General features: G+C 40.1%; 1 protein-coding gene across 8 annotated transcripts in view; it reads left to right on the plus strand.

The window, feature by feature from the left end:
- The window catches only part of TENM3 (teneurin transmembrane protein 3), a 469,013-nt gene that overhangs the window by 31,985 nt on the left and 419,569 nt on the right, over positions 1 to 17,459 (plus strand). For all 8 annotated transcript variants that reach the window (XM_056855868.1, XM_056855869.1, XM_056855871.1 and 5 more), the window contains exon 2: positions 14,638 to 14,940. In XM_056855868.1, coding sequence (XP_056711846.1) covers positions 14,709 to 14,940 — 232 coding nt within the window. In that variant the 5' untranslated portion in view covers positions 14,638 to 14,708. The remainder of the gene's footprint in view (positions 1 to 14,637; positions 14,941 to 17,459) is intronic.

Below are 17,459 nucleotides of genomic sequence, written 5' to 3' on the forward strand. Positions count from 1 at the left end.
TTCACCACTGTACCAACTTGCATTTCTTCCCACATATTCCTTTAATGCCTACAGGTATGATACTCTTTCAATGATATGAGTCATTTCACTGCCAGTACTCAAATGGGCTTCTCTCTCTCTCCTTTAAGAGATGGTGGTTTCCTTCTTAGACAAATCTTGCTTGTTAAAATTTGAAGTCCGAATTCATTTCTGTTCTTCACACACACACACACACACACACAAAACCCTCCACAATAACCTGGCAATCAAAACCTCTTCAATAACTCCCTTACAATCCCCACAGACTATTGTCAAATAATCCTGCAACATCATGTCAAATTATCTGTTTCTACATGTTGTTCTTCTACTGCCTCAGAGAGTCCTAACCTGTTACAGGCTATAACTTCCAAAGGAATCTTTTTCAGTAGTTTAAATCACAGTCTTTGAGAGAGAGGATTGCTTTACAGACTAATTCTCAAAACTACAGCTCTACATAAGGAAGAGTTGCGGCATAGGCTGACTCAGTGGCGGACCTACATTTTTGGGGCCCTAAAGCTTGAACTGTTATGGGGGCCCCTTCGTAACCAGCAACAACAGGGCAACATCCAGCAAGGTCCAAAGGGCCTTGCTTCCCTTGCAAGGTCCTTGAGGCCCAAATGGTGGAGAACAGAGTGGTGGGATGGAGTCCTTGAAAATGGGCCATACAGTGATGGAATAAAACTAGAGAACTATTAAGCTGTGCATCAACAAAGGATTCAAGGATCCAGCTGCCAAAATGTAGGCTATGAATAGATTCTGGTGAGCTCAGTGAGCCCTTACAGCTGGGAGTTCGAGTGCTGCAAGCCCCTGACAAAATTTTGAAATTTGACCAATTACAGGGACATTTTCAGGCAATATGAAATGGGTATTCGAGCATATTCTAAAGTCAGTATTAAGTACTTCAGCCCATTGGCTTATGATTCTATCGCTAAAAAACTCCATCGATTTTGTTGAGAAATTCACATTAAAAAAGTTGCTTCAGGGGCCCCCTCTGGGATTAGGGGCCCTGAAGCTTAAGCTTCATTCGCTTCACAGTAGATCCGCCTCTGGGCTGACTAACTTGACAATGTGCTTAGCATTCATTATTGTGGGTTTGTGTGATTGTTCATTATTGAAGCTTTTGACAAGTGGTTTCATAATTTTTTGAAGTGGAACAATTCAGGGAAACAAGTTTGACAAAAAAAGAAAAGAAAATCTACTGATTGTATGTACTGAACTGTGTGGAGAACATGCTGATATATTTACTAGATAAATTTGGATTTGCTTGCATTTCTGGTTTTAAATCCTAATATTAATGTCTGTTTGAATCTTTCTTTTTACAAATATCTGAATAGATAGATTTATTAAATATAGTCATTGACCAGCATAACAATAAAAAAAAGAACCACAATAGTACACAATCGTACAGTAGTACAGTTAGCGAGCTGTTTCACATAGCAACAACTATCTTCATTGTCTGGTAGCGATATAACAAAACTTTGCTACTGTGTGTGAGTTGGTGGGATTCTTCAAGTAGAAAGTTCACCATTAAGACACTAACATGACTAGAGTGGCTAGTGAATCCAGGGAACCAGGACAACAGAGGCGAGATTAGGCAATTTTGCCATCCCTGCAGAATTCACAGTTCAGTGAGCAAATATTTGAGTATTATTTCCATAGGAATTTTTTTTTTGTTAAAAACCCCCGTTTTCTTAATGAACCAATACTTTAAGTTTCTGAAAAAGTACATATATACAATTCTATCACCACCAAGCTGCCTCTTCTTTTGCTACCAGGGATGAATTGACCACTAAGGCCACTGGAGAAAGTTCTAGTGGGCTAATGGCCTGGTGAGGCTGCCCCTGACGTGGTTACTCTGGCCCCAAGTAAGATGGGACTTGCCTCATGATGGGTTGCCATGTGAGAGGTGATGAGAGCTGCCGCCACCACAAGCTAGAAGCCTTCAGTTCATGTGACGCAGGCACAAACTGACACACACTGGTATCCTGTGGCCTCATGTGAGGTGTGTAAGCCAACAGTAGCCCTTTTCCAAGACCTCCCAATCTTAACCTGCTTGGCATTATAGAATCATTGAGAAATCACATGACAAAGAGGCTCATGTAACAAAGCTGAAACTATTGAACGTATGATCATGGAGTGTGCTGTATTTAGTGAACTGAGAGCCAGCTTAATTACTCATTTATTTAAAAATATGGAAATGTCCAACAAGGCATCTGGAAGTACGAGGGCGCACATAACAGGGCTACCATCAGACAAATGACTCTGTCTGTGGCAAAATTTATAGGGGCAATAATTAAACACCAAAAGAATAACACTAAGACTGACATTTTTATTCCTTTATTTTCTGCTCAAGGCTTTAGCTGTATGAGCAGTACTGGATAGAGAGATAGAGAGCAATCAGATTAAAGTATTACTAAGCTCATCAGTAAACTAGCTAGGTAAAACTATTGTGGACTTGTGCTACTTCAGATTGTGGGGCAGAACCATATTTCTTTATTCTTCAGATATCAGGAAGAAGAACAAAGTTGCAGTCTTCTTCCTGTCTTCATTTTATAATGGTCCAAGGGTTACCCAGTAAAGTTTGTTGCTAAGAGGGGCTTTGAACCACTGTCTTCCTGGGCCACTTCACATTCACAGCATAGGCTTACACAATTGGCTTTAGCTCTGGCCTTTATTTAGCAGCAAAAAGTAAAATAGAGTGCCACTAACTTGAAACTGTGTGTGTGTAAATGCCGTCAAGTCGCAGCCGACTTATGGTGACCCCTTTTTGGGGTTTTCATGGCAAGAGACTAACAGAGGTGGTTTGCCAGTGCCTTCCTCTGCACAGCAACCCTGGACTTCCTTGGTGGTCTCCCATCCAAATACATCAGGCTAGCCTGGGCCATCCAGGTCGGGGCAACTTGAAATTAGTTATAAAGAAATCGATCATGTGCTAGTTTGAATTTGATTAATTCTAAAATGTTAGGGTAGCTGATAAGTTTGGAGGCGTTCTCAAGTTTTGGCTTATAAAGGGCTTGTCTGACAGGATTTTTTGTTGGTTTTTTTTTTTTTTTAATTCAGAGTGCCAGCATCAGAATCATACTTCATATTCTTGTACCAGGAGACAGAATACTGATATTAAGATTCTAGATATGATGACCTGAAATATCCATGTATTAAGAGTCATCAGTTTGACTAATGGTAGACCATAGTCACAGATCATCTTAAGCACCTCTTCAGAGTGTCATTTTTCCAGCTCAGTTGATTTCTGACATATCTCACTTTATCAGTCACTGATGTGGAAATTCCATCACTTTCCTATGTGTTGTGAATTTTTCTGAGTGTTTATTTGTAATAGGTTTTATGGATGATTAGTTATATGAATTCTGTCATTTTTGTGGGAATGGCTGGTTCTTAATTTTTTTCATAAACTACAATTTGTATTTAGACTTTTCATTTTACAGCACATATAGCATTTATTGGGTTGATTTTGTTTCCCCTTTCCTACATGTGAAATTAGCTTTCTGTTGCTGGTCCAAAAGAACTTTTAGAAATGGTTTGTGTCAGCCTAGCAACTTTAGGACGCCTTCCTTTTTTAATTTCAATTTTATTTGCAGATTTCCAAGCTGTCACTATGCCCCTCACAGTTGCCTGATACACACAGAACAGCCCATTTCTCTCAGAAATAGAAGGTAGAGGCTAATTTCCTCTTCCTCCTCTGTCTCCAGCTGATGCTTGTCTGGATGGGAGGGAGAGTGGGTCTTCCTCAGTCAGCCCTTTCCAAAGTACATGCAGCAATCTGTGGGTGCCCCATGCAGATTTCCATGAGATCCAGGGTTCTTTAGGGGGTCAGAGGCCGCAGTGACTGCTTCAGCTGCCTTCCCAGGCATTTCTGCCCTACCGCTTTCTGCTGTGGCAGACAGCACCCAAAGGTTGAGCAGAATCCCCTCCTCTCAGTCTGGTGAGATGGTCAGACTTGACCTGTGGATAGGGTTTGCCAGGTCCCTCTTCGCCACCGGTGGGAGGTTTTTGGGATGGAGCCTGAGGAGGGCGGGGTTTGGGGAGGGGAGGGACTTCAATGCCATAAAGTCCAATTGCCAAAGAGGCTATTTTCTCCAGGTGAACGGATCTCTATCGGCTAGAGATCAGTTGTAATATCAAGAGATCTCCAGCTAGTACCTGGAGGTTTGCAACCCCACCTGTGGACCCCAAATTGAAAATGCCATTCTGTGTGAATATTAGTTAACATTTGATAATATTATCAGGGAGTAATCTTAAAAGTCCAACAGTACCCAATGCTATATTTTCCTTTCAAAACGGACAGTGAAATGCCATGTATCCTTGTATTCCTGGAGCTCTTCTGATTTAAGATTACTTAAATAATTAACTGTTGCAAAGGTATTTTCATGTGTGTGTTTGTAGAGAGTTGGAATGGAACACTTTTGATTACCAGACACTATAGTACATAGTTCAGTTGTATTTTTAATAGGAACTTATTTTAACAGGAAGATACAAGCCGTCTTGATCTCTTATTTGGCCGTCCATTTTGAAACCCACAGTGTTCATTTTCAGCTAGTTAGTGAGTGTACATTCGCTGTGCTGCTTCTCTTAGGCTTTTAAAATTATAAACTTGTTAGTGGATTTACAGATTATTAGCCAAGTAAGCAGAAGCAGAGAAAAGAAATTGACTAGTTAGAAAACATCAGAATAAAATTTCTTGTATATAAATTTGCAAATAAGCAATTGGCAGTGCAATCCTAAACCATTACAATCTTCTAATCCCACAAACCCCAGTGGATTTTAAAAGCTGTAATTCAGTTTAGGACGGTTGTGTTGTTCTATGATTGGTTTCCTTTACAAATGTTTTCTAGTATTTGCATTAAATGTGTTAAAAGGCATATCTAGAATGAAAATGAAGGGTCCCTATTTCTTTTTAGCAATAACTGATCCTTATTTTGCAATCATTCTTTGATTTTAAACAATTTCTCAATCTTGCCATGAATCTGTTTTTTGGCATTTGTAATTAGTTGTAATATTTATTTTTATATCTGTATTACATATCCAAAATGCAGTGCGCCATATCTTCATAGTATGAGATGTGCATAAACAAAGATTTACATTCACAATTTTATTTTTCTTTGTTCTCCATTAAAAAGTGTAAAATTGATAGGGGTGAATTGATTTATTTACTTCGTTTATACTCTGCCTTTCTTCCCAATGGATACCTGAAGCGGCTTACATGGTTTTTCTGTCCTCCATTTTATTCTCAGAAAACCTTGTGAGGTATGTTAGGCTGAATGTGTATATCCGGCCCAAGATCACCCAGCAAGTTTCCATGGTGTAGTAGGGATTCAAACCTGGATCTCCCAGATCCTAGTCTGACACTCTAATACCATTATACCACACTGGATGTTTTTACTTGGCAATGGTATTTTCAGATAAATTGAAAAAATTGGAATCAGAGCTCTTTGTGTCTTTACAGCCCATTCCTGAGAGCTGTAGTGGCCGGGGATGGCGTGGCCGTGGTGGCACCACTTCACCTGCAAAGCGGTTTTGCTTCTGCAGCAGGGGGGAAAAGGGGCCCCATTGGAAACAGCAATGCTGCACCAATGAAAAGGTGGCGAAACACCATTCTTGCTTGGGGGGGGGTTCCCAGGCTGAAAGGGGTTAGGAAGTTGCCTACCAGCAGCTTTGACCCCCAGAACTCCTCCTGGGACACCAGCAAGAGGCTGAGCCAGCAGTCGAGGGTCGCACTGCTGCGGCAGTCCAGGGGGGCCGGTATAAGTGCTCTAACGCTGGCATCCATGCCAGTTTAGATGGTGCAAGTGGCACGGATGCCAGTGTAGAGGTCGCGACGCCTCCTACGCCCATTTGGCCCCCAAGCTCAGGAATGGGCTGTTAGTTTATTAACCCCGAAATCAAGAATCTTTTTGGGGGAGGGGAATAAAGTTAATTCATTAATGTCAACCACTAGGAGTAAACACAAAGTGTGATTAATTGTTATAATGTTTGAAAAGAGATGATGGTTTGGTATTTCTACCTTTAAAACCCATCACGTGCTAAAAAGGTATGAAAAGAACTGCTAACTCCTACACACAGCACATTTTAAAGCCTTCTGTACCAATTCTCCTTCCTGCCTCCCAAGTTTGAGAATCCAACCTCTATTGAAAACTATTGCCTATGATCACTGTGAATCTATCCCATTGACTCTGTTCTGCTACCAGCAGCCCTGCCCCGGGCAAAAGAATCTCTTACTGCACTAGAAATCTGCAAAGTCAGTACAAGAGTCTTCGGATACAACCCATAGTCACTAATGCATATTTGTATTTTCTTTATATGACTCTAAAGGTAAAGGTCCCCTGTGCAAGCACCGGGTCATTCCTGACCCATGGGGTGATGTCACATCCCAGCGTTTACGAGGCAGACTTTGTTTATGGGGTGGTTTGCCAGTGCCTTCCCCAGTCATCTTCCCTTTACCCCCAGCAAGCTGGGTACTCATTTTACCGACCTCGGAAGGATGGAAGGCTGAGTCAACCTTGAGCCGGCTTCCTGAAACCAACTTCCATTGGGATCGAACTCAGGTCATGAGCAGAGCTTTGACTGCAGTACTGCAGCTTACCACTCTGCACCACGGGGCTTCTATTATATGACTCTAGCTTTTAAAATTTGCTGTTCTCTGGGTTTGTGTGGTTTACCTTTTTTAAGGATCAACCTTGTAAACTGTTGTTAGTTGCGTTCCAAAATTAATTCTTTTTTTACCAGTTGGAACCACTAGTTTTATTCTTCTACAGCTGCTCTAACTAGGAAGAATTATATATGAAGTATAACGTGGATATTGAGAGCGTTTACATGCATTAGAAGAAACTGGCATCATGTTGGCAGTTTGTAATAATCCTTGAGGGGATTTTGGGGAGGAACTACTGTTCGAAAGTGAGTGCAGCAATTTTCCTTAGCAGTTTAAAAGGCCTGCAGGCATGCTAAAGCCCTAGCGGGATGTTTCAGTTAACACTCTATAACATGACCCTAAAGCCTAATTTACATCATAACAATTAAAATATGTACTACAATAAACATCCACAGTCCTATGGAATCTATACATAATGTTTTGTTTCAAAAATCAACAAATTAAACCCATTATTTTACTTCTCTTTCTTCTTGTACACTTTAATTTCTGTTTTAGTACATAGAGCTGAAGATAGACTAGGCTGAAGATTCTGTAGCCCTTTTTTATTTAGCCATTAATTAAGGCCCAATAAAGTTGCTGAAGTTACCTCTGGAGTAACTCTGCATAAGATTGTGCCATAAATTTTGGTTTAGTATGCTGGAAATCTTAAGCATCCTTTAAAAGTTCAGATGACAAATGCTCGTAAAATAAGTTATGAGCTGAAAAATCCAATAGACTAGTGTGTCAGTACTTATTAACCTGTTGTTGTAGTCACAACAAGCATGAACATTTTAAAAACTTTTTCTGCTGTATTGATCTGCTTAACCAATTCTGCTTTCATTTGACTTAAACATTACAAGTGAATATGAGAAGTGTCTATATGTTGCTCTTAACAATGAGTATAATTTGAACAGTTAGTTTGTTTAGGGAATTTATATTCCACCTCTCCAAAGTCCTGCTCAAGGTGGCTGTAAGGGAAGTTACCATTAGGGTTGCCAACTGCCAGATACTAGCAGGAGATCTCCTGCTATTTCAACTGACCTCCAGCCGATAGAGATCAGTTCACCGGGAGAAAATGGCTGCTTTGGCAATTGGACTCTATGGCATTGAGGTTCCTCCCCTCCCCAAACCCCACTGAGGGAATTAAATCTAAGCTTTTTTGTGCCCTATGAAAATATGTCCTAGACATTACAACTTCAGTTGTTGAATGCATTTGTGGCATCTGCAATTCCACATGGAACTGGAGACATGCATGCATGCCTGCTTCTACTTGACCCTTAGCTGCATTGTGCACTACTTGTTTATGTAAAACACTTGTATGCCCATCTTTTTCCCAGATAAATGAGATTCAAGGTGGATAACAATATCACCAGTACAAAAACAATTCCAAAAACCAACAATATTTGTATTGTAAGGACACACAAATAGGCAGACAAGTCCCTGTCTATGTGCCAATGCAAGTTGGTATGAGGAAGGAAACTCAGTTGCTGGGATCAAGAACCATAGAAAACAAAAGTTGACTTTCATGGGCTTTTTTGAAGGTAGCAAAAAGTATGGACTTTTCTGAGGCTTTGCATACCTTAGCTCCTTTCTTAATGTGTTAGTATTTTCACAGGAGATAGAGATTCAGTCATAAGTAGTGTTACCTTATATGCTCCCTTTCATGTGTATCCTTAGATAATGTGTGGACTCTGTAACTTGGATTCGGGATACTCACCCAGAACTGCAACCAATTTGGGGAATTAAGCTCAGCATCAGGAGGAACCCTTTTGCCTCATCAGTCTGACTATCTTGGAAAACTGACACATAGGAAGAACCGAACATGTGATTTAGGGATATTTACTTGGATAGTGGGCAAGCAAATTCAAAGTGCCACTAATAGGCTTCCAGTAACCATGGGACAACCAGATCTTTTCCAAAGCAAGGTTTAGTATTTATTGAGGGAAATATTGGGGTACAGGAATTGACTTCTGCCTGAGACCCTGGAGAGCCGCTGCTGGTCTGAGTGGACAATACTGACTGTGATGGACCAAGAGTCTGATTCAGTATAAGGCAGCTTCATGTGTTCATGTGATAAGGTTGTGTTCAGCAAGCTGTTGTGTTCAGAAGAACATGCATATGAAGAGTTGCATGAGAGGAGAGCAACTGAAAGAGAGCCATTTCTCTGGCTGAGTAAGACTATTGAACAAGGGAATGGCCGTGAGGAGAAATGAGAGAGAGATTTAAAGGAGGGGAAAGGATAGTTTTTCATGAGAAAAGGCGTGAACAGAGAGGAGCAGCTCGGTCTGCTTAGCTGGGTAGAGCAGTCTGCTGAGCTGGGTAGACGAATCAGAGTGTGTTGTCCCATTGGTTAATCATTCTCCCACCCAAAGTTTTGGCCACTCGTTGAGAAGACCCTTAGCCTCATCTTCTGCAAAGTATGGCATTGCTAGCTCCTAAAATGGCTGCCAAAGTGAATTTAGCCAAGAAGGAGTTGGGGCAGACAGCACACATCTAGGAAAGGGGTCCCTGGTAACAATAGTGTTTTGTAGGCGAATGAAAGAAAAACATTGGATCAGAATAACACTTAAAATATAAAGTGAAAAAGCTTTTATGGCTAGGTCAGTTTCCTTTTAGAAACGCTTGTACTGCAAGGCTTTTGTTGTTATTTATACAGTTACCAGTTTTGCCATTCACCATTATAAATGTCCATGTGAAATTTAGAAGTTATTAGAGGCACTTAGCCCTGACCTGGATGGCCCAGGCTAGTCTGATCTCGTCAGATCTCAGAAGCTAAGCAGGGTCAGCCCTGGTTAGTATTTGGATGGGAGACCACCAAGGAAGTCCAGGGTTGCCGTGCAGAGGAAGGCACTGGCAAACCACCTCTGTTAGTCTCTTGCCATGAAAACCCCAAGAAGGGGTCACCATAAGTAGGCTGCGACTTGACGGCACTTCACACACACACACAGAGGCACTTGGTTGGCTGCACTTTACCCATAAATTGCCACTGGCCTTCTAAAATGTTGAGAATAGTAAACAAATAGTAGTTTAAATTTAACATAGCATGTGTACACTTTCTTTTGTAGTCACATCTACAGTTTGCACACATTTTCTCATTCACCCACAAATACAAGTGGAAGCAAAGAAGAACACCACTTTTTTCCTATCTGAAGCTTTCAAAAGCAGCATGGAAACTTCAAATTGGGAAATTTGGCGAAATTGGGGTGTTTGTGCCTGGGGAGGGAAAACCTTAGGGAGGGAAGTGATGCCACCGAGTCATCCTTTTGAAGCCACCATTTCCTCTCAGGGAACTGACCTCTGGAGTGTGGAGATCAGTTGTAATTCCAGCAGAACCCACCTTGAGGTTAGTAATCCTAATGGCAAGTGAAAAGAAGCACCCTGTGCACTTCTGCTCCCAACCTTAGCAATAGCTTATTCCTTGGTATGAATTGCCTGAGGAAGCACTCGCTAAGAAGTCTTTGTCATTTGGGTTTTGCCATGGCAACAAAGGTAGCTCAGCAGCTTCAGAGCTTGCTGCCATACTCTGGCCTTTCTTGTATGTAAAGCAAATCCCTTTTATCCAAGATTTTCGCCAGCTCCTAGCTGCCTGGGAAAATGGAAGTGTGTACAGGGTTTAACAAAGAATCCCCAGCCCTCATAAATAGTATAAACAGACCGCAGCACTTCATTTATTCTGCAGCACAACAATTATAGATACAATTAGTACAGGTATAATTCTGTATTTCCCTCAAGTCTCCTGTCTCAGGAATTTGGTGTTTCTGAAAGACAGCATTTCAGGAAATAAATAGTTCTTTTATATATATATAACTAAAGCATGCACAGTTTCTTTTGCATCTTCTTGTTTTTGATAAATTTATAATCACTGCCAAAGTTTTCAAATAATGCAGTTCTATTAAACAGCTGGTAACTTCTAACCTTCTCATTTTTAGCCTGGAGAGGCAAGAGATAACCCAGAAAACTGCCTTTGAAGTATATTGAATTCATTGACTTAATGTGCGAGGATCAGTAGTCACGACCACTGCAGTGGAGATTAAATCATTATGGTTTTTAAGCTATACACAGTAATACTATTGTTTAAAAAACTTAAAGTATCATATAAAGAACTGTAAAAAATGCTACAGAACCTTGAACACTTAAAAAATAATAAACTCTTCACACCCTCAATAATTAATATTATATTTTGGCATAGTTTACAATGAAAATGTCTACGTTATATGTAAGAACATTATATGTATCACAAATATGCTTATTAATTGCAGTCTTCAAACTGCTGACTCTGGGATATGAACATCAGATTTAATGTAGAGATGTAGACATTGTTAATGTGGCTTTCTCTGATAATACATGCAAAAGAAAGTAATAACCAAATTATAAATCAACTTTGTGTACACCTTTTGTTCATGAGAGTCACATAATGGTACTAATGGTAATACTCTTAGGGTACACATTGGCAATGCTTTTTTGTCACTATCTGCGCAATGATATTTGAACAAAAGCTCCATATCCTCTGTCATTGACCTTTCTGTACGCTGGAGTTACTCCTGATTTTCTTGGGAGTTGATCCACAAGCATTGGAATCAGTTTGTACAGGGTTATTCTGCACACCTCCCTGTGCATTTATACAGTTGTGAAGTCAGTTTATTTTCTTCCGCATGTGGCTTAAACAATGAGTATTTTCAAAGGGGTGTGTGGTCGTTATCAGTAGCATCACAGGACCCCGTCACTTATTTTAAAAAGGCCCTAAAATATTGGTGTAACACTGTAATGTTGGAATGCTAGTTTAAGCAGGTTCTCTGAATTCCCAGCTTTCATTTTTTTAAACTTAAGTCTCTATCCCCCTCCCTTGTGTAGATATGCCTTTTTCCTTAAACCTTTGTGAAGTAAAGGGCTAGAGACATACTTTTAAAAAATGAAAGCTGGGGATTCAGAGACTCTGCTTAAGCTATCATTACAACACTGCAGTGTTATGTCAATATTTTAGGGCCTTAAAAAAAATGAAACCACTGTGGTGGAGGGATGATACAGTCCAGTCAGTGAAAAGTGGGCTGGTGGTTAGTGAGAGTGGTTGGGACAAAGAAAACCCATAGAACCATTATGTACTAGGAAAAAGACGACACAAAAAATGTGTGTGGCTATCAAGATAAACTGAAGCAGTATGGGGGCAGATCTGATGGGGGGGACACACATGTGGAAAAGGCCATGAAGAAAACCTTTTTATCTCTGGCAGGTCTGGAATTATCTTTTTTTTTTTAAATATACAGACAGAAGTTCCTTTAAAGGGACAGTTTCTGTATTGAACACATGTATTCCATGCATATGTAGAAACCTGATATTCACATTGCAAAAGATGCAACTTAGCTTTCTGTACTCTAAAATTGATAAGGCGTGATGATTAAAGGCCTACCCTTTTTAGAACTTCGAATTTAAATATGAGTATAAATTAAATACATGCTGTGACTCAGTTTAGGGAGGTACTTTAAGTTAAACAAGTTAAATATGTTAAATAGTGGTAGGTGAATAGATCTAAAAGAACCTTTGTGTTGTTTTTTCTTTTGTTAGACAAGAAAGCAGAACTTGATACTGCTTACTGATGTACTCTGTATTTCATTGTAATATTCTTTTGCAAAAGAAGTAGCAACTTGCATGGCTTAGCTTTGTACAATAATTAAGTAGCACATTTCAAATACCTTAAACTGAAAGAAGCACTGAGGAAAGAGCTCTCATTATGTTCTGCCTCCCTAAGACAAAGCGAAAATGACATATAACAGCAGTGAGCTAAAATCAGGCATTTCAGTCCTCAGATCTTGAGGGTGGTTTGCATTAGAGGAAAAAATGGCAAAGCTGCTTATAAATAGTATTTTAATTTTAAAAACTGTATCATTTGCTTTCTGACCATTAAGAAACATTGTAATTATGTAATCACTTTGCACTGTTACATTGGTAAGTATATACTGGGCTTACAATGTAGTGTGCTGAAAGATTATTGTGGTACAGGACGTTCTCGCTACTTTCCTCCCCATAAACTTCTAACTCTGATGTTCAGAGCATAAGAGGTTGAAGTGGAGTTCTGCAGTATGAGGGTGGAATTGGCACACACAAAAAGTTATTCTCCTCCACACCAGTGCCAAAACACCAGTTTTCTCTTGGTTAAAATTTATTGGTTTTACAATCTGGAGACCTTTGACATTTCAGCAAATCACATAGCCATGATAAAATTTAAAAATTGGCAATGATAATAACTGGTTTTAAAAATATTATTGCATTTAAAATTACTTGCTTCAAACAAGCATTCAAATCCTCAAAATATGAAATTTTAATGGAACGCGTGCAAGTTCCATTGGATATAACATTAAATATCCAGTTGATGAAGAATCTAGAAATTATTTCTGATTTTTGTCACCAGTGCAGATGTTTACCTTTTTATTTCTTATCTAAGCAATGTTTTCTAAACCACAACAGACTTTATTGGAGCAAGGAATCCTTGACCACTGCTAGATCAGATTAAGTTGTATCTAGTCCAGCATTTTGATATGATCAGCCAGATACCTCTGAGTGGTCACAAGCCCGGTGTGAATGATATGACCGCTCTTTGTTATTTCTAGCCAGAATATGTAATGGGAAGCATACTGTCTTCTGAATATGAAAGTTCCATTTTGCTATAATGCTTTGAAGTCAGTGGTCTATGAATGTTCTGTGAGTTTGTATAATCCTTTTTTTAAACTATCTAAGTGGGGCCTATCACCACATACATCCTTCTGGTAGTAAATTCTGTACATTACTTCCTTTTGTCATTTACTGCCACTCAGTTTCACTGGCTCATCATATGGCCTACTATTACAAGAGGAAAAGGGGGGAAAATCCCTCTTTCCACAATGGTCATAAAGTTATGTTTCTAAAACCTCAGTGCAAAAAACATATTTGTCCAGTCCTAAAGCTACATGAGACTCTGATACTCATGTGGAATTATATGCAAGCAGAAGTTGTTATGCTAATTGGCTGGATTGTTGGGAGTCACACCAGTTCTGTTACGTGAAGCTTTGCCCAAAATTGTACATTAACACTAGATAATGTGATTCTCTTAGCTCATAGGTCAGTGTGTCAAAATTCACTTTTCCTGCACTCTGTTAAATGTGAACATCAGAAATGAGAAGGAGTTAATCCAAATATATTCTTGCAGACTTTGGAGCAGGCAAAGAAAACGTGGCTGCAACCAGAAATGTAAAAGCATGTTCCTAGTTTTTTAATAAGACCCCTTAAATAATTTTATAAGCTGAAATTGGGGTCCACCAGGAACAGATGCTATATAACTTTTCCTCATGGGTGCTTGCTGACTTGAACTGGGGAGGGGCAAATTAGCTCTGCTTGGTAAATTGTACCTTTAGTAGTGTGTTCTATAATTCTGTCGTCGACAGGGATTTCTCCACTGATCTACTGGTTGTAATGCTGAATTAATGCCCTAGTTTGGTCTCGCTGCCAAATATAGATCAGTTGTATCCAAAAGTCAGCATTATGTTATTTGACGAAAGCTTTTACTTTCTAGTAAAAAGTCTCGTGGCGCAGAGTGGTAAGCTGCAGTACTGCAGTCAAAAGCTCTGCTCACGACCTGATTTCGATCCTCACGGAAGTCGGTTTCAGGTAGCCGGCTCAAGGTTGACTCAGCCTTCCATCCTTCCGAGGTCAGTGAAATGAGTACCCAGCTTGCTGGGGGTAAAGGGAAGATGACTGGGGAAGGCACTGGCAAACCACCCCATAAACAAAGTCTGCCTAGAAAACGTCGGGATATGACATCACCCCATGGGTCAGGAATGACCTGGTGCTTGCACAGGGGACCTTTACCTTTACCTTTTTTACTTTCTAGTAATTACATAGCTGCCAATGCATACGAGCATATGTGGTGCTGCCAATGTGTATGAGCGTATGTGGTGCTATATAAGTATATAAATACATATTGTATAATCTTCTAAATCCTCTTACAGGTGGACTTAAATTGAATGTAGAGGAGACTTCCAAGTAACCTGGCCTGATGCGCATACAGAAGGAATGAAGCATGGATGTGAAAGAACGCAGACCTTATTGCTCCCTGACAAAGAGCAGAAGAGACAAGGAACGGCGTTACACAAATTCTTCAGCAGAAAACGAAGAGTGCAGAGTGCCTACACAGAAATCCTACAGCTCAAGTGAAACCTTGAAAGCTTTTGATCATGATTCGTCCAGATTGCTTTATGGAAACCGGGTAAAAGACTTGGTCCACAGGGAGTCAGATGAGTATAACAGGCAAGGTAGGCATAATGTTCTAATGCAGTCAGCATTATTATATATATTTTTTTAAGTGAGCATGTGTCATTCATATTCTGGGAGGTCCATGCCTTCATATCAGGCTTTTAAAAATGATAAAGGAATGGTATATTTTGCTTATCATACTAATCACTTAATTGGCTTCACAGCACTGGGGGCTGTTCAAAGGAGATGTTGATTCAATGTCTGTGGTCAGCTGAGAATGATTGTTTTGCTGTCTGTCAAGGTGAGAGGCATACTTGGGAACATTTGCAGAGTGGTTATTTTGGGGGTCAGAACTAGTCATCTACATGCTTCTGAAGCTTCCATCTTGGTCCTTCGCCAGGCCACACAGGTGTTAAGACAACTGCAGAACTTGGCATGGTTTCCCACATTGTTGTGGGGCTGTTGCAAGGAAACAAGGTTGCTGTTTTCTTCCACTGACTCATAATATGCAGTGTCCTAACATAAATACAGGCAGTCTCAACAGACAAGCTCTATGCAACTGTTTCTCTCTTATGGAATTCTGTTCCCCATGAAATTTGTCAAAATTCGATTATTGAGGTCTTCGGTTCAGGATAAACAAATGCATTTTAATTATGATATATTTAGTTCAGGTTGCTGAAGAACCACTCATCTGTGATTAATTACTAAGCTTGACAACTTCTATAACCCCTTTGATACTTGGAGAGGTTGATGGCAACTAAAATAAGGACAAATTCACATTTTTGTGGGCTAGTAACATCTGTGGATGATTTGAAAGGCTATCTTACTTGACGGTCCTTTAGCTGAATGTCTAAGTCTGTGGTATTCAATTCATGGCTTGTGAACATTACATTTGCAGTTACCATCAACCAAAGGAGCCACAAAACTCCTGTATGCCCTGTGTTCCACCCCATCAAACACTAGGGTTCCTAGGTGTCACTGTGGTAGGAGACTTTCCAGTGCCCCCCCCCACTTCCTGCCACCATTCCTTTGGGCAGCAGGAGAATTCTTTTTTTTTTAATTGCTATTGTCACACACAATGTGACATCACTTCCAGGGGAAACTGGAAGTGAAAACTGAAAACCATAGAGTCTCCAGCAAATCATAGAGCAACATGATGTCACTTCCAGGTTTCCCCTGAAAGTAACATAGTGCCACACATGACAGCAGTACTCCCCATGTTCCGGCTCCCCCATCCCCTGCTGGGTGTCAGCTATCAGTTTGCATCCCTACCAAACACACATATACACTAGTATAAAATATAGCTGTTTATATTAAACATAAAACTATTTTTAATCGCCCAAGTACCTTTGCACATGTAGAGTTATCTCTCCCCATCACTGCTGAACTTTGGTTATCTGGGTAAGGGGAGGGCTTCCCTCTCTGCCTTCCTATCCTTTCCTCAACCTGAGGCAGCAAGTTGAATGGGAAAGTGAGATTGCCAAGTTACCCAGAGAACTGTCTGCTGCTGTGGAGAAAAGAGAGGAAAACCACTACCCCTCCACTGTGGCCAGCTTACTCTTTTCCTCAATTGTTACCGTGGTGGTGGTTTTACTTTCTCTTCTTGTGGCCAGATTGTTGTCCTGCCAGCAGGTGTCCAGGTGCTAGGATGAGAGTGCAGAGACTGCGAAGAAGGGTGGGGGCCATTTACTTCCATCTGTGGCACGACTGGAGTTCAGGGTGGTTTGCACCACTATATATATAGTATTCTGTGGATACTATATACAGCTGTATTTTAGAGCTGCAGGCGCTTGTGTATCAAATGAGTTCTACTTTTAAAAGGTGTGAAAATTCTGTATATGCTACAAAAATTCATTTTTAAGGTGCTTACAAGACTCTTTTCTTTTGCTGCAACAGATGAACATAGCCACCCTACTGTGATAAAATAATGGATGTCCATTATTTTGAACAGTCATGATTACTTAGAATAAAGAATCTTGCTGCCATAGTGTCACTGTCGTGATTTTTTCATCACCTCTTGTCCATGTTAACCATGTTTCAGAGGTGTTGTCATTTCCTAAGGTTGACACAGATGACAAATTTCTACCTTCTTCTTAACTCGGTATTTGTACCCTAGACCAGAACTGCAGAAAGTAGGGTCAGCTTTGTTTCTTGAAAAAGCAAGTAGCTGTTCCACCCTTGGCTCAAGAGTGCCATGCAAAGTACATGGGGCACATTGGTTCAGTAATCTTGTTGCTTGCAATGCTGAAAGTGAGGTTGGTGACCGGTGTGAAATGAAGTCTGTATGTGAATATGGATGAGCAAATGCTGCCAATGTAAATGGTATTGTCATTGATACTATATCCTACAGCAGCCTCTCTAACAACTGAATTAAAGGGATAGCAGTCCATTGGAAACACACCTGGTTTCTTTAGGATTACCATACAGAAGCAAGTTCCCTTAAATACTTTAGACTTAAATACTGAACAGTTTCAAAATTATATTGCAGTGGTGTTTGAATAAAAAGTATGTAAAAATCTAGAACTGTCACTTTCCAAGGTATACCAATCCTTTTAGAATACAGTTTTACACATTGATT

The sequence above is a fragment of the Euleptes europaea genome, chromosome 9 (assembly GCF_029931775.1).
Source record: "Euleptes europaea isolate rEulEur1 chromosome 9, rEulEur1.hap1, whole genome shotgun sequence".
In the NCBI taxonomy this organism is placed as follows: domain Eukaryota; kingdom Metazoa; phylum Chordata; class Lepidosauria; order Squamata; family Sphaerodactylidae; genus Euleptes; species Euleptes europaea.